The 18459-nt window shown below is 36.1% G+C and overlaps 1 protein-coding gene across 1 annotated transcript in view; it reads right to left on the reverse strand.

The window, feature by feature from the left end:
- Positions 1-18459, reverse strand: part of CEP162 (centrosomal protein 162) — a 93754-nt gene that overhangs the window by 43614 nt on the left and 31681 nt on the right. Inside the window, exons 9-13 of the mRNA XM_081829359.1 lie at positions 16390-16503; positions 12151-12342; positions 11483-11564; positions 6722-7004; positions 5509-5777 (exon numbers count right to left, since the gene is read on the reverse strand). Coding sequence (XP_081685485.1) covers positions 5509-5777; positions 6722-7004; positions 11483-11564; positions 12151-12342; positions 16390-16503 — 940 coding nt within the window. The remainder of the gene's footprint in view (positions 1-5508; positions 5778-6721; positions 7005-11482; positions 11565-12150; positions 12343-16389; positions 16504-18459) is intronic.

Raw genomic sequence — 18459 nt, forward strand, 5'->3', positions numbered from 1 at the left:
CGCCTGGGTGGCTCAGTTGGTTAAGCGACTGCCTTCGGCTCAGGTCATGATCCTGGAGTCCCGGGATCGAGTCCCGCATCGGGCTCCCTGCTCGGCGGGGAGTCTGCTTCTCCCTCTGACCCTCCTCCCTCTCATGTTCTCTGTCTCCCATTCTCTCTCTCAGATAAATAAATAAAAAATCTTTAAAAAAAAAAAAAAAGTGAAAAGATACATGGTTATTAAAGATTTGGAAATTACAGAAAAGTCAAAAAAAGAAACAAGTCACCAGTAGCACCTCACCCAAAGATTTCTTTCTAATCTTTTTTGCAGGCATGCAGGGGTTTTCCTTACAGAGTAGTAGTCATTTGTAATTGGACTATTCCGTGTAGAAGGTTTTCTGGAGAACTTAAAGTGTTCAAAAAGAAACAGAGTCATTGTAAAAGCTGGCATTCATCCTTCCAAGTCACTGGAGATCCATTAATGTGGCCAGTGAATGAGGTGTGATCTGCTAGCACTGTCATTCTCCCTAGGAAATGGCAGCTAAGGGTGGCAGGTGGTTCTTATTCAAGTTGTAGTCAGCCAATGCTTTCATACCAGAATTCTCTCTTCTTGAATTCTTAATTTTCATTTCTCTAAGTAATTATTTTTAGTAATGGTACATAGACAGTATCTTTTTCCTTTATATATGAAGAAAATTTGCCTGGATAGAAAACTTTAATATGAAAACATTGCAGAATTTGGACCTCATGAATCCTTCTTGAAAAAACAACGGATTAAGAAAATTTAGTCAAAAAATAAACCAATCAAAATAATTCCAGAATGGAGAAGCTATGGCTAAGGGACTCGTGAAAAGCATTCCATCTCTTTAATAATCAGAATGAAGACCTAAATTCAAAAGCTGAGGGGAATTAAGGTTGCAGGATAAAATATAATAAACTTGAACAAGGAAAAATGAAATCAACAAAAATGAGTAAAAGGCATATGAGTGGGGGATGTAAGAGTTTTACTACCTTATATTTCACAGAAGGGAAAACTGATCATGTATAAAATTGAAAATGCAGTTAAAAGCAGCATGATTCTGGCAATCTTTGAGTGGTTTTCAAAATCTGTTTTCTTTTAAAGGGTTCTTTTGGGATATAATATTTCTTAGGATGAAGTTTTTCTTACAGATTTAAGAAAAACTAAATCTAATATTTTATTTAAAAGAACCTGTAGGGGCGTCTGGGAGGCTCAGTTGGTTGAGCATCACGTCCGACTCTTGATCATGGGTGCGAGACCCGAGTTGGGCTCCCCGCTTGGGAGTCTCTCCCTCTGCCCCTCTCCGCACTCATGCACTCTCTCAAAAACAAATAATAATAATAAAAAAAAAGAACTTGCAAAGAGTGATTCTGTTCTTATAAAATGTTTTGTCCATTTAACCATGTCTGCTTCTCTCCTTCCATCCACCATCTATGCTTCCTTCTATCTGTATAAGGACATACACATGAGAAGCATGAAATGATGCTCACTCAGTGTGACACCCATTGCTTCTTGCTTTCTTTTTACTTTTCTGTATTTTTAAATTTAAATAATGAGCAACTATTTCTTTTCTGACAAGAAGCTTATTAGTCTAGGGGTGCCTGGGTGGCTCAGTTGGTTAAGCGTCTGCCTTCGGCTCAGGTCATGATCTCAGGGTCCTGGGATCGAGCCCAGCATCGGGCTCCCTGCTCAGTGGGGACTCTGCTTTTCCCTCTGCCCCTCTCCCTAACTTGTGCTCTTGTGTTCTCTCCTCTCAAATAAATCTTAAAAAAAAAAAAGAAGAAACTTATTAGTCTAAAAATAAAAACATAAGTTAATAGCCAAAGAAAATTAATTTAAAATAAAAAGGAAAACAACCACACAGCAGGTACTGCTAATTGCCAATCTCCTCTTCCCTACTAAGAGAAACCTCCCTATTAATTTTGCCCTGGGCAGCAATGTACCCAGTTGAAAATACTCATCTCCCTGGACTCCAGGCAACTGAGGGTGGCCATAAGATCAAAATTCAAGCTAGTAGATGAAAGCAAAAGTTTCTTACATGGTGCTTCCAGAAAAGTCACTACTTTCCTGATGAAGAAGTCGATGATTTAACTGGCATGGACCTTTTACTTTTTACCTTTCCTCCTGACTCAGCCTGGAGGCTGAAATAGCCACCTTGTTATAATGAAGACAAAAGTCACAGATAAAGGATTTTGCAGCAGGAAAGAAGAAGGGATCTGGTTCCTTGCACAGTGGTGCCAGGTCTGAACTGCCTATTCCTGCCTTCTTGTTACATGAAAAAGAGAAACTTTGAGTAAGCCCCAGCACCTGGCTTCTTTTTCATCTTAATCAAGGTTGATTCCAAGTGCATTCTCTAGACTTTCTGAACACTAATCTGTATCTCAGAGTCTGCTTGTTGGAGAACCCAACCTGTGACAAGTAACAACCAACCCAAAGGAATTAAAATTCTTCTGAATAAAACTAAAATTGCTCTGGGGGAATTTTACAATAAAAAGAGATTTAAAAAATCATAAGTCTAATAAAAAAAAGTAACTCAGTATAAAAATGGACAGTCAAGGTTTATCATTGTACTTTAATATAAATTGTACTGTTTTATTTTTATTTTGGTAGTCACAAATACTGTAAAATTTTGAAACAGGAAAAATACTCATAAAGGTATTGTTGGTTTCCTCTATCAACCTCTCAATCATGCCCCTCGTTTCTTTTCCACCCACTGTGACATTACTTCTGTCTTCATTCTTAGTAATTTCAATATACTCATAGTGATCCTTTCAACCCTTGGCTCTTGGGTCCTTATACTTAACCTCTCCACCTCAGCTACTTACTTACATTGGTATACTCTAAGCCTTTTCTCTACTAGTAACACAATCACTTCTAATCTCAGTCTTAGGCATTTCTTCTCTATCAATCCTATCTCCCACTTCATGCCCTCTGGTATTTGGATTCCATCAATCCTTTAACCCCAACAGTACTCATAGACGGTCGATCCTACCTGTTTCATACCGTATTACACCCCTTGACGTCCTTTCTTCCTTCCTTACTCAATTTGAAGTCCACATACACCATTAGCTCTCTTCTTGCTCCTCAGTTCATTGCACTCGTTTGGCAAAAACCACTCTTCTTGGTAAATCCAACTATACAACTACCCAACACCTGCAATCATGTAGCAAAACGTGGACATGCACAAACACACACACACACACACACACACAAACACAACACACACACACACACAAATATGTTGCCTGGTATCAATTTAAATCCATAATCACTAACTTCAAGAAGACTCTGCTGCGGGCAATCTAGTCCTCCAGGATGGCTATTTCATCTCTTCTCTCCTCTCCTCTAACACTCCTACCCTATCCTCAATGCCAGCGAATGATACTATGTTTTATTTCTCAGAGAAAATGGAAGCAATCAGAAGAAATCATCCACATTCTTTCACCATGTCTACCCACCCACCAGTATCTGTGTCTACATCTTCCCCTTTCCCATCTGCTTGCACAGATGAATTGTCCACGCCTCTATCTGGAGCCAATCCTTTCAATGAACTCTAGATTCCGTTACAGTTCCTCTACTCAAGGACACTGCTCTAGCAATTCTTCCCCTCTCACCACCATGAATCTACTGAAATCTTTCCAAAATGCATAAACATACTATTAGGCATACTATTATTACTACCATTAAAAAAAAAGCAAAACAAAAAGCTTTCCTTGACTCTACTTCCCATGCCAGCTACTACCCCATTTTTTTCTGCCTTTTACACTCTTTCCTCCTAGTCTATAAAGCATCCAATTTTATTTCTCACATTCCCTCCTATTCTCATTCAGCCTGCCTTTTACAGCCACATAACCATGGAAACTGTCCAGTTTACTGATGACCTCCTCCACGCTAAACCCAAAGGTCAGTTCCCAGTTTTCACTTTCCTTTCTCTCTCAGCAGCAACTGACAGATAAATCAATTCTCCTTTCTTCACTTGGCTTTCAGGATCCCACATATTCAGGTTTCTTCCAACCTTACTCTCTTCTCTTTGCAGGTTACTCCTCTTCTTCCTGACTTCCTAAGGTTAGCATGCCCAGAGCTCAGGCCTTGGTCTGCTTTTCTCCTATAGCAATGCTCACTCTCTTTGTCAGTCTCATGGTTTAAAAACCATCTATATTAGTTTTTTGTTTTTTTTTTAAGATTTTATTTATTTATTTCCAGAGAGAGGGAGAGAGAGAGAGAGCATAAGCAGCGGGGGAATGGCAGGCAGAGGGAGAAGCAGGCTCCCCGCTGAGCAAGGAGCCCATCATGGGACTTGATCCCAGGACCCTGGGATCATGACCTGAGCAGAAGGCAGACACTTAACCAACTGAGCCACCCAGGCGTCGCCCATCTATATTAGTTTTCACAATAACTCACAAGTCATATCTGCAGTCTACACCTCCCTCTTGAACTCTAGACTTTTCTATCTAATTGGTTCCTTGTTGTCTTGCATGTAGAACAGTCATTTCAAAAATAAGAGAAAATAAGGCAATACAAAAGACTTTGTAGGGGAAGGAATTAGAGGTTCACAGGTTAAGAACAAGATGAAAGGATGCTTGCATTAATCCTACAGAATCATATTCCTGTCTCTACAGAATAACTACCTCCTGCTGGTGTTCTCCTCTATTCTGACATAAATCAGCCTTGGCCTTCCTTTCCATCTTAGATGCACAGGTTGCTGCAGCAAATACAACACAAAGGCAGGAGAGAGTCTTTAATGCCTAAAGAATTTAAAATAGAGTCAAAGTGGTCCTGGACTTAACAGTCTTAGGGAAAAGCAAGGAAAGACATTTCAAGCTAGAAATGAATTTTCCAATGAGGACAGTTCTCTTCATGACAAATATCACCATATAACAATGATGAAATTGGTCACCTATTAAATTTAATCACAAAGGGAAGGACAAAATGCTTCTGGCTCCACAGCTCTCCCTTCCTCACTGGAATTTAAAGGCAGCAGAAATGTTGGTTTGATCTGAACATTTCTGTTCTTTTAATTGCTGCATGGGCTCCTAAGTTGAAAATTATCCTTTCCTACTGTCACTATAAATGACTGCATTAGGAAATAACAAACAGAGGCACTGCGATATATAAAAATACGCATTATGTGCTATATAAAACATCCAGCCTGGCTCAGTCTATACTGAACTAATATCCAAATAATCTCTATAATCAACCTTCATTTGTAGGTTGCCATTTGCATTCTGAATTTGTAGTTCTTCTCTGGTAAACACTGGATATTCCAAAGTCAACCAGATGAGGATGAGTTTGACTCTTATTCACTTCCCATACTTTAGGAGTGTCATTCAGGAAAGCCTAGAGCCAATGACCAAAATCCTCCTGTAAACTGAATCTTTCAGAATGTAATATCCTATCTTAAGATGAATTCTTTCCTATGAAAATAAAAGTTCACAGAAGGAGAGAAAGAAATAAGGAAAGCAGAGAGCAAGGAAAGTAAAATAATACACTATATGCACAGAACTCTATTACAAAAAGAGCATATAATTACCTTTTTTCCTAGCTTGATTTGAAGTGGGACTGGATCTCATTTTCATAACGTCCTTTGAAGTTTTCTTTTCAAGAGTAGAAAAAGTCTTGAATGGTGAACTGGATTTGCCATAGCCTGAGCTCCTAACTGATGCATATAATCCACTCTGGGGTTTTCTTTTAAGTAACGGAGGTGCACTTTTGGCCTTCTTGTATGGTACCTGTTTACCAGTTATAGCCCCTTCTTCTCCAGAACTAAGTTGTTTAAAAGTCTGCACACAAGTAGCAACTTTTTAGGACTTAAATAAACTTCAACTACAGTTGTAAATGAAGATTTAACAGATCACAAAACCACAGTGATTACTAAATAATAGTTTGTATTATTATATTATCTATATATTATATATATTATATATACACACACATATAATATATATATTATTATATTATAAGGCAAACCACTACACATTGAAGTTCTCAAAGTCTAACTCATCAGAATTTTAGTATTTTGAAGCACATCTTCACAGTCAGGAGTATAAGAGAACAAAATAAGCTTGCCAGAAAACAAGATGTGTAATTACTAGAATTAATATAGAAGAGAACAGGAAAGAATACGTTTTCAAATGACATAAAATTTTATCTTTTTTTTTCTCCAGAAGTCTCAAGATAAAAATTTATTAATATCCTGTCTTATTCCACAAAAAACTGGAGACAGCTTATGGTAAACACGTAACTTAAAACTGTAAAATAAAACTAGAATATTGAGATCAAAGGAACTATAAATCAGAATAGATCAAGAACCGAAGAAAAAGGAATAGTGAAATATAACTTTCTCAACAGCTGCTAATAGCATTTATATAAAATGCCAACTTACCTACTTTTGTAGAACACACACTACTGGGAAGATTTAAAAAGCACTAGAATGATGAATAAACTTTATTCTCTTGTGCTACTCAAATTCTGGACTACACTTATTAAAAACAAATGAAGAAATGTAAAGAATGGCTTTCAAAAGAAAGCTAATGCTATGGTAGTATTTTAAAATTTGGGGACTATGGGATGTTGTTAATAAATACTGCTCACAAATATCCAGGATCTATGTGGAGGTTAGTATGTAATCAATCCCACTAGCTTAAGAAGTACCTACTTATCAATAGTATTTATATAACACTTCATTTATCAATATTTCAAATCAACTTAGATTATAAACACTTACTTTATTTATTTTGTCATCCTGAGGCAATAATGAAGGACCAACAGATAGTTTTTTCCTCAAAATATCAAGGTACATTTTATCTATATGTTCTTCCGTAGTATTTACTCCTGGACAGCCATTTTCTATACCTTTATTTGTTGTCTTTTGTAAAACCACATTCTCTTCATTTTTGTCAAAAAGTTGGTTCACATTTCGTGGCTCTTGAGATATAATATTTGGGTTCATCTCAAGGGATAAAGGGCTAACAAATTCAGTTTCTTTTCTATCAGCCAGTTTCTTACAGCTATAAAACAAAACAGAGAATGAACCTTAGGTGACTCCTCAAATATCAATTATATATACATATACCATACATATCACATATATTTACACACACAAAATATAAGAAATATTTATATTTTATTATGTATATTATTATTTATATGTAATATTTGTAACTATTTAAATTAGGTCATTAATGTCAAATATATTATCTGTAATTCTGGTTAGCAGAGTATACTCATATAGTGTCCTATAACTCTTTTAAATTTCAGATAATTTAATGCAGTATAAAATAAGGGATCACATGGATGACTCTGAGACCTACTTCAAAGGAAAGACAAACCAAGGAAGACTGAGACTGTTTTTGTGTAAGAAAAAATAAAAATTGAATTTCTAATGAACTTTGTGTAATTAATCTTTCATCCATAATACCATGTCAACATGCATTTGAGACAGGAAAAACATTTTACACATTTTTAGAAGAAACTAAAGAAGTAATAATTTATGTCAATGAGAAATAAAGTATAAATATTAAAAAGCATAAATTTCATCACACTATAGGAAAAATTTTAAAGTAAAACAGGAAAATCACTAGTATCTTGAAATAAAATTATGTCTGTGGTTTAAAACACTTAAATACAATGTAATATTTCAGACCATTCAATTTTTTTTTTTTTAAGATTTTATTTATTTATCTGACAGAGAGAGACACAGCAAGAGAGGGAACACAAGCAGGCGGAGTGGGAGAGGGAGAAGCAGGCTTCCTACTGAGCAGGGAGCCCGATGCAGGGCTCGATCCCAGGACCCTGGGATCATGACCTGAGCCGAAGGCAGACGCTTAACGACTGAGCCACCCAGGCGCCCCTCAATTTTTAAAATAGAGAAAATATCTCTTAAGGAAATGTTCTAAACGTGGTTAAGTATCAGTATAGCATAGGGGCTCCAAAAATATGGATACTGTATTTTCAAACTGAGTAATCATCGTCTATTAGGTCATTTAATTTTGTAATTTATAAAATAAGATGTCATTTATAAAATAAAGTTTAAGAGGGTACTATTTTCTTGTAAGATAGACTGGCTTCTTAGTAATTGTTAGGCTTTTCTAAAGTAGTTGGAATCATCAGAAAATATAATAGGTCTTTCCTTCTTCAGGTAGCAGAATCTGGCTAGAAGCTCATCAAAACTGTCTCCTGTTCTTTCTGCATACTAACTAAACTACATTTCCTTGCCTCCCTGAATCTAGTTGGGGCCAATTACTAGTTCTTGCCTTTAGAATGTGAGTGCTATGGTGACAAGAACCTAAGATATGTGTCATTGGCTCAGTGGCTGGGTTTTGGGTGGCAAGGAAAATGATACTAGAAGCTGGAGAAGTGGCAACCTATGTTTTACAGTGACAAAACATTTGCCAAACAATATAAGGCAGATCACATGGCTACTGAGTCTGGGTACTAAGAAAAATGGCAGGAGAGTTTCTAAGTGCTAGCTACTATTGACTGCTTTTGACAAGATACTAAAAGATATGAGCTCAAGATAAAAAAGGGCCAGTTTATAAGAAGAAATCAAAGAAAACAGAGAGAGTCTAGAAACTCAGTGCCTCTAAGGTTCACTCTCTGTGACCCTAACAGTAGGATTCAGCATTGAAAAATGCTATGAAAAAGCAGGATTTCATGAGACTTCTAAGTTGAAAAGAGTGACTCAGTCCTTTGACAAAGATCATACTAAAGGAGTCCTCTTCACACTTAAGGTTATTGTTCTCAATAATATACAGATAGCTGCAACTGAATTGAGAGGAAAAAAAGAAAGAAAGAGGGACAAAAAAAAGCAAATACTTAAAGCAGATTTAAAACCTCTGACTAGCAAACTGACTTTAAGTGTAGTTACTGGCACATGGGACTCACTGGAAACTAATAGATAAGAAGTCTACTAAACTTTTTGAAGGAACTGTAATGACAAGGAAACCACAACCATATTTATAAAACAAACAATAAAAGCCAGAGACTTATCTGGGAGCCTTAAAACCACCTGCAGGCAGGAAGTGGACTAAAAGGAATGCATCCTCCAAGACGGGCACAGCCTCCCCACAAAACCCACTTCAGTTGTGGCCCACAGTGTAAATATTGTTATAAGGCCTTTCCCGTGGATTTCAAGGTTGCATTATTTGCTGTCTTTTCCTCATATTTTTCCCTTCTTAATGGGAGTATTTGTTGTAGTTTCGCTATCATATATTGGATGCGGGTGAGGAAGTAGGGAACTTGTGTAGATACAAGATTAGTAGACAGTGAGGAGCTACATTCAAACCCGTTGGAGAAGACACTGCTTCACCTGGAAATCCTGGTCTTTTAGATGGACACAGTTCTGAATGGGACTTTGGGCTGTTTGTTTTGGGGAGGGGATAGTGGGTCTGTGTATAAAGAAGAGTAAAATGGATATTTGGTTACTAGAAGGGTAGATTCTGGTAGAGACTAACTAGATGCCTATCAAACTCATTTAACTTTTCTTTCTGAGCATATAAGCAAATCCTATTTCCCAGCCTCTTGGACCTTGTTAGCTCGATGTGATGGTTCTTACCAACAGAATGTGAACTGAAGTGATGTAATACTTCTGTGTTGAGGCAGTTAAAAGGAACTGTGCTAAATTACCTTTTTTCTTTCTTTATCAACCGGTTGGATGAGGCCATGACAACCTTAAAACCATGTGTTGATGACAAAGTAGCCCGGGTCCCTAAATGACCATGTGGAATACAGTCCCATCCCAACCCCACTGACACACACGGGATTATGACGTGGGCAAAAAATAAATTTTTGATGATGCTTAGCTACTAAAATTTTAATAATCCCAGTAGCCAGGATTATTTACTCTACAGTTTACTGAAGAGTTTTCAGACATGAATACTAAAGTTCATACTATTGACATTTCTGTAATGATTGTTATGCCTTTAATGTAAGTATACTTGTTTTTAGACCTTAAATGAAAAAAATCTCTATTTAGAGATTACACATTAGTAAAATGATTCCACCTATGCCAACAAAGACACAAAGATATGTAAGCACATCTCTTCATTAATACTAACATAGCCCCCAAACAGCAGTAAGTGAGAATGATCTGCCCTTGAAAACATACTAACTAGTGCTACAGATCAGTGGAAGAATACTAGACTTAGCCTTCAAGTAGACTGGCTTCATTGCCTCGTTTTCTCTCAAATGGAAGAAATGTAGAAACAGGATGAGAAATCACTACAAGTGGATTTACATGATGAGGAGGTAGTATAAGGAGGGACTCAAACTGTGTCTGCTGAAAACACAAATGAACGAATGAATACATGGAGGGAATGACAGGCTTCTCACAGAAATATTTCATGGAGATCAAAGATCTGACAGTGTAAGTGGTTAAGCACATGGACTTCTTGTGTTTCCTGCTTATATCCATATGATCTTGAGCAATTTCTTACACTTCTTTTTTGGAGGGGGAGGAGTGGGAAGGAGCACAGGGAGAGGGAGAGAGATAGAGAATCTCAAGCAGACTCCATGCCCAGCGTGGAGCCCAATGCGGGGCTCAATCTCACAACCCTGAGATCAGGACCTGAGCCAAAATCAAGAGTTGGACGCTAAACTGACTGAGCCACCCAGACCCCCCTATTTAACTTCTTTAAGCCTCAGTTTTCTTATCTATGAAATGGAGATGATAATAAAATATACCACACAGAGTGGCTATAAGATTAAGTGAAATCTAATATGTAAAGAACTCTGCACAGTACCTGGCCCACAGTAAGCATGTGATAAAAATGCTAGCTGTCATCACCACCACCACCACCATCTCCATCATCATCATCTGGTTCTTGTGAGAGCTCCACCATTAAACTGCTTTACCTCAGTTTCATCACTTGAATGATGCAGATAAAGATGACTGCCCTATTTGTTATGAGGATCACATGAAATGATGGATGTGACACAAATGCAAGGTTACCGTGATGTGCTACTCTGTGTGCTGGAGAATGACAGCGTGGTCCCACGAGTTTCCGTTAAAATGTACTGAAGCCCGCTGCTCTTGTGACCAAAACACTTACCTTGTAAAAGGATGGCTGGTCTGTGACTAAGTGCAAAACTAAGTGGTTTATAAAGAAGCAAATCTATGATGCATACAGAATAAAATTCATGGTCCCTCTCACTGTTCAAATCAACTGCCCTGAGCTATTTAAAGCTGAAAGGATTTTAGTTTTCAGTAAAAAGCCATCAGACTACTTAAAAAAATGGCAGCACTTTTTTTTTTAGTGGCATCTATTTAAAAAATATATATTTTTTTATTTTAGCACGAGAAGAATTTTGATAAACTGAGTAAGAACTACTAATAAGAAGAGAGCAGTGACTCACAGGTAGACTCATATAAGCTACCCATTAATCATTCACTAGGAATGAGTATGTAAAAGAAATGACTAAAAGTTTCCAGTAACAAAACAATAAACAAACAAACAACCTGCACAATCCATTCCAAAAAACCTCATACCTGACAGGTTGTAAATCAAAACCACTGACACCAGAGGAATCTATTCTGATAGGTTTCATCAGCTCCTCTACCGTGGGCAGATCTAAGAGGAAAAAAAGTTAAAATAGCAACCCAAAAAATCATGTGAATTACTTAATTTAAAGTCTAATCCCACTAAGATTACATTTTTTCTGACTGAGTTAACAAAATGGCATATACAATAAACCCAGTTTCCCACTATAAACTTACTTGTACTAAGAAAATCTCCTTTGGTTTATATATATATAATATATAGATAATATATATTATTATCTATATATTATAATGTATCTATAACATATCAAAAATATGTGCATGGCTGTGTCCATACATGCACACACATTTGTTAAATATATTTTAGTTGATTCTAAAATACTGTTCTCTATTTAAAAAATAACTTTAATATAGAAAAGCATAAAATAAAGTGAAAACAGTTAGGTGATTTCCTAATTTGGCCAAGGCATACTGAAGGAGGAATTGAAATTTTATCCCATGTTCAGCTCTAACTTTATAACCACTGATTCCCAAATTCCATTTTAACAAACCCTTTAAGTTAAATTCAGAGACTGAGAAACAATCACTACAGCAAACTGCATTGAAATTATACCACACTAGAGACTGTTTGTAGAGGGTCTCGAATTAACTTTTACCAGATTCTGTAGTAGAGATGTTTTTAGAGGACTCTTCATTTTCTTGAGGATAATCTTTCACTGAGCTCTTGATATTTTCCATTGCATTACTCTCAGTTCTTTGCTCGTCTGCATCTCCCAAAGAATGGGCTATATGACAATAAGCCTGATGGAGAGCTTCAATGTCACTATTGCTTTGTCCATAAGAAACACCTATTGGAATAAATGTCATCTCCAGTATAATCACACAAATACATGAAAGACATAAAACACCAATATCATCCCTTCATGTGTTTGGAATGGTGAATGAGGCTGGTGGGACAACTGCAACATTATAGAGTAAAGTACAAACCTTGCTAATATGTAGCTATAGACTAACAGTACAAAATCAGAGCAGGCTCAATAATTCTTTAGCAAGTTGAGATGTGTCCTGACACAGGAACTGTAAATAAACTCTGACTCCACTAGTTATTGCCTTCTCTTCTCACTACCCTTAATCAACCCCATTACACTGGATAAAACTATTCCCAAATTTCCTAAGCTGACAAAATCTTTCAAGGATTCTGTCTCCCTTACCACTACCACTCTCTCTCACTCTTGCATTCTCTCTCTGCTTCCCAGTGCCACCAAGTATCTTGTAGTCTGCATTTCTTCAACTGAAAGTCACTCCCCTAACTTTACGATCCAGTATGTGTTCCAATATCCTGCGTACACTGCTATAATCAAAAGCAATTTTCTAATAGTCAAATCTAGCCATCTTTAATTCTCTCCAACCCGGTGAGACATCTGACACTGTCCTCTTCCTGGGAACTGTTTCTTCTGTATAGCCTCTTCTTGTTCTTCCCACCACTCTGATGGCTACCTATCCATCCTTTATGGTAAATGGCTCATCTCAGAGTTCCATCTTCAGTCCTCTTTTTTAAACCTCTCATTTATTTATTTATTTATTTATTTTTGAGCTGGCAAATTTCTTCAAGACCCTTAGCTCAACTGTTACCCATATGATTGTGACTCCCAAATCTATGTCTTTGTCCTTACCTCTTTTCTGAATATTAAACTTTCTAACAGACATTTACACTATAAGTAAATCAAATCTAATATATCCCCACCTGAATTAATTATATTCCCCAACAAAACTTGTTCTACTATAAGTATTTTAGCTAATGGCATCACTATTCACCCAGTCATCCAAAATAGAAAACCTGATGTCATCATTCACTCTTCCTTCCCTATTAATCTCCTCCTTCTCCCACCAATTAATAAATAAATTCTGGAAAAAAGAATGTGAAGAAGACTCTAATGATAATAATGATTTAAAATTTTGTAAGTATTTTTCTTACTTATTTTGTACCTTTCATTACTAACACTGGAATTTTTAAAATTAGAGAAAAGAATAAAAGAGTCACAGAAGAGTGGGGGGAAAAGGAGAGAAATAAGGTAAGTAGTCTCCTTTTCTATTAATACCCATGATTAATTAATTAATGCTTAAGAATAAAATTGTAGATATAGCCTCATCAGTAAAGGGCTGACTTCTCTGCCTTTTACATGAAAAAGAGAGGATTCTAGGTCGTTATTTAATATATTATTACAAGTCAAAAGCTCCCTAATTTTTCTACTTTTGGGAGTTGAGAAATGTCAAATCCTACATTGCAGAGGCAAGGACCTGGTTGTGAAGCAATACTGTCATACTGTGAATGCTCCACTCGTGCAGCATAGCACAAAACGGTACCTGCCCAGGAGACAAATGAAAATAAGCAAAAGGCTGAATCTGACCCTCATTTGTACAGTTATCAACCTTTCTAATACAATAAAGCACAAAGAATTTCAAAAGTGATACCTTTTTAAAAAGATGATCTTTGACAATGTATCACCTAAACTGAGGTTGCTTAATACTTAAAGAAACATTTTATAAAAACAAAACAAAACAAAAACACACTAAACAACCATCTGATTTTTCAGTTCTTAAACCAAGTTCATACGCTGATTTGAAGATTATCAGGTGTATTTTTGAAATAGTAGGTAAAACTCAATACCCCACAGCCAATAAGTATTTATACTGTATGCCTTCAAGTTTTTTATTATAATTTCTACCATTAAACAGAAGGTTGCTATAAATAATAGTGGTAAGAACCATTAAGTGCTACTGCTTATTGAATCTTAACAATATACTAGGCATTATACATTATCTGAGTTGACCAACACAAGGCCTCATTTTAAAGATGAGGAAACAGGCTTAGAGGCATTAGTTGTCCAGTGTCACACAGCTGATAACTGGCAAAGCTGGGACTATGAGTCCAAGGCTATATATGACAATAAGATCATACTTACTATTTTCCAGTAATAACAATCAAATTATTTCAGAGTCAAGAGCATTTAAGAAATAAGACCAGAAAACTATAGCTTTATATAACTGCTTGAATCATCTTAATAAGAGTTTTTTCATTCAGTAATACATTTTTTTTCTTATAACCTACAGCAGTGGTTTTCATACTGTGTTTTACAAAATCATAGTTTCTCAGAGAAAATCATGGGTTCTACAGATGATTGAGTGAAATTTCATCTTAAATCGTGCTTTAAAACATAAAAATAGAAATTAATCTGCACACTCAACTGTGCCATTTAGGCAACTGTAATATTTTGAAAACCATCAGAGTGATAACTTTTGTTTCCTGCTTTGCTTTCATGCACATCTTAGAATGCAGCTCCTCTGACTATCCTGTATATATATGCATTTCCTATAATGTATCACTGATTAGAAAAGCTGTAACTCTATACTGGTCTTTTACAAGAATTCGTGTCGGCAGACAACTGTGCATGTAGGGTGACTACCATAGCACACACATGACATGTACTTGGAACAGCAGTAAGACTGAGGAACATGTGCTCAGCACATGCTTTCATTACGGCGAATATTCAACTGGGTAATAACAAGTAAATGAGTAACATGACTTGATGGGAAAATTGTTGTAATTTTTTTACTTTCAGAATTATGTTTTTAAATGGAAGTGGATCAAACAAGACAGTGGTGACTTTTGGAACAGCAGTGACTAGAAATAAGATCTTGAGTGGACTTCGTGGTTTTGGTCATGCTTTGTTTTTTGATCTGGTTGCTAGTTACATGGGTGTGTTCAGTGTATGAAAATTCATCAGGTTGCACTATTATATACATGAACTTTCCCTGGGTATACTGTACTTCAATAAAAAGGTAAGAAGAAATAAAAAATAAAATACAAGCAGATGTTTAGAGTTGGTTAGTGATTTATCATTTCTATTGCTCTTTTGTTCCAAATGTCTGAATTGGTTTAATTGACCATACCAGTCAATTGAGACTTGCAAAGCAAGCTGATTAAAAATTTCTCAGCTGCAACTATTTATGTAGTAAGCCAAGAATATTTTAATATTATACAACAAAAATAAAATATACAAACATATCAGAAATCTGATGATAAGAATATAACAAATGTCTAAAACTTCTGATTTTAAAAATTTCAAAAGACCATTATTGTTCTCACCAACTTTATAAGTAAATGTAATAAATGTAAATGTTTATATTTATACTGATAAAATACACAGAGAGTACTACATGAGATTTCATTTGGAGGTAAGGATTCCACTGCCTTAATAGTTTGAAAAGGCATTGTCTTAAAGATCTTTATAATCTTTTGAAAAGTCTACATGGTCCAAGGCATTTTGAAATTTTGGAATGTGATTTAGCTTTCTCCTACACAGAGGGAACAATAGAAAAGCAAAGTGAGACTGAAATCTCATTTCTCCTACATGTTCCAAATTTAACAATACTCCGGAGGGGCAGAGAAAATTAATTAATATTCACTATAGTGCTATACTTTGTATCAACAGCATTCATTCATTAACAAGTCTTTATTAAACATACACTTTACTTGGCCTACTAGCATTAAGTGTCACCATTGGCAAGTACAGATTATTTAAGTTGTCAATAATGGTAAAAATGTGGGATTAAAATTTTGTTGGGGTGCCTGGGTGGCTCAGGCGGTTAAGCATCTGACTCTTGATTTCAGCTTATGTCACAATCTCAGGGTCATGAGATCAAGCCCCACACTGAGCTTCGCGCTGGGCAGAGGCTGCTTAAGATTCTCTCCCTCTCCCTCAGCAACCCCCCACCAAAATTTTTTAATTGTTGATATAATTGTATATATTATTATATATTTATTTCTCTAGAAATAAAGTCAACTAGTCTTAAACTATTACATATTTAGAGAATAGCCAGTTTTCTACCTTTACCTGTTCCTGTCATTTCATTATCAGCCATTTCTGGCAGGGCCTCCAGCTTAGTTGCTCTATCCTGTTCATCAAGGTTGACCTCTGCAACAGAGTCTAAGGAATCAAGCAGCACCACTAGAACAATATAAAAAAAAAATTAGAGGAATATAGAGAAATTTGTATGGTTCCTTCAATTTAATATTTTAACCATATATAAGCTGTATAAAAACAAAGATAAATATTTCCATATAAAGAGCATATAACCATATACATGTAATAAGCATGATTACATTAACATCCATAACTATGCTTATATACAGGTCTAAAGTACATTTACATGTAGAATGCAAAGGGCCTGTGAAAAAGAACAAAAAAGAAATACTCTTCCCCCTCAACTTTACTGAGGTATAGTTGACAATTAAAAATTGTATATATTTGAGGTGTACAATTTGATGTTTTCATATGTGTACACACTGTGAAATACTGACCACAATCAAGCTAATTAACATATCCATTACCCTATCTTTTGGTTTTGTGTATGGGTGTGGTGAGAACACACATTTCCCCCTCTTATCAAATTTCAAGTATATAATATTGTTAACTATAACCATATTGTTATACATTAGATCTCTAGAACTTAATTATCTTGTATAACTGAAACTTTGTACTCCTTAACATCTTCCCAAATCCCCCTCCTCTAGTCCCTGGTAACCATCATTCTACTCTCTTGTTTCTACAAGGTTAACATTTTTAGATTCCACATATAAGTGAGGTCATGCATGGGTAAACAAGACTAATACTATCTTGGACATATCTGCCGTAACTGTTCTATGACCTGAAACCTTCTTGAGCACAGCTGCCATCCAACATTCTTTCCTTCTCCTTTACCACATCCTTAAGTACACCCTCAGGGCATAGAGTCCTTGATCTGCCCTGGAGATAGGACTATGACCCACACCTATTCTTAAACATTGTCCCCTTGGGTGGTCCCTCAGCATGTACTCCCAGCCTCTAGGGCTATACAGGCAGGTCCTAAGGGAGGTGGGGTTATAGAGATCTATTCATCTTGTGGTGCACAAAACATGCTTCTGCCTGTAAATTCCCTTAATAAACCACTTCTTGTCAAGCTGGACTTGTTGGCCTTTTCCTTCAGCCTTAGGACTGAAGGCCTTTGAAGTTTGATTTGCATATACCTCCCTTTCACAGAAAAAGCCATATCTGTCTTTCTGCATCTGGCTTATTTCACTTAGCATGATGTCCTCCACAGTGTAATATTACATGTACTACATTTTCTTTATCATTCATGTGTCGATGGCATTTAGGTTGTTTATGTATCTTGGCTATTGTCAATAATGCTTCAGTGAACACGGGAGTACAGATAACTCTTCAAAATATATATCCAGAAGTGGCATTACTAAATCATAAGGTAGTTCCATTTTAAATTCTTTTCAGGAACCTCCGTATGGTTTTCCATAGTGGCTGCACCCATTTACATTCCATCAACAGTGTACAAGTTTCCTTCTCTCCATGTCCTCACCAACATGTTATTTTTTTGTCTTTTTGATAAATAGCCAATCTGACAGGTAGGAGGGATATATCTCATTTGATTTGCATTTTCCTGATTTGGGAAGCTAAGCATCTTTACATGTGTTTGTTGGCCATTAGTATGTCTTCTTTTGAAAAATGTCTATTTAGGTCTTATGCTCAGTTTTAATTGGGTTATCAGGTCTTTTGCTATTGAGTTGCACATATATATTTTGGGTATCAACTCCTTATCAGAAATATGGTTTACAAATATTTTCTACCATCTATAGGTTGTCTTTCCACCCTGTTGATTGTTTCCTTTGCTAGATAGCATTTTTTTTTTGATGCACTCCCATTTGTCAATTTTTGCTTTTGTTGCCTGTGTTTTGGGGTCATATTTAAAAAATTATTCCCCAGAGCAATGCCAAGAGGCTTTTTTCCTATGTTTTCTCCTAGTTATTTTACAGTTTCAGGTTTTATATTTAAGCCTTTGGTCCATCTTGAGTTGACTTTTGTATGTGGGGTGAGATAAGGATCTAATTTCATTCTTCTACATATGAGTGTCTA

The sequence above is a fragment of the Leptonychotes weddellii genome, chromosome 8 (genome assembly GCF_054177405.1).
Source record: "Leptonychotes weddellii isolate Sample4059 chromosome 8, ASM5417740v2, whole genome shotgun sequence".
Classification (NCBI taxonomy): Eukaryota; Metazoa; Chordata; class Mammalia; order Carnivora; family Phocidae; genus Leptonychotes; species Leptonychotes weddellii.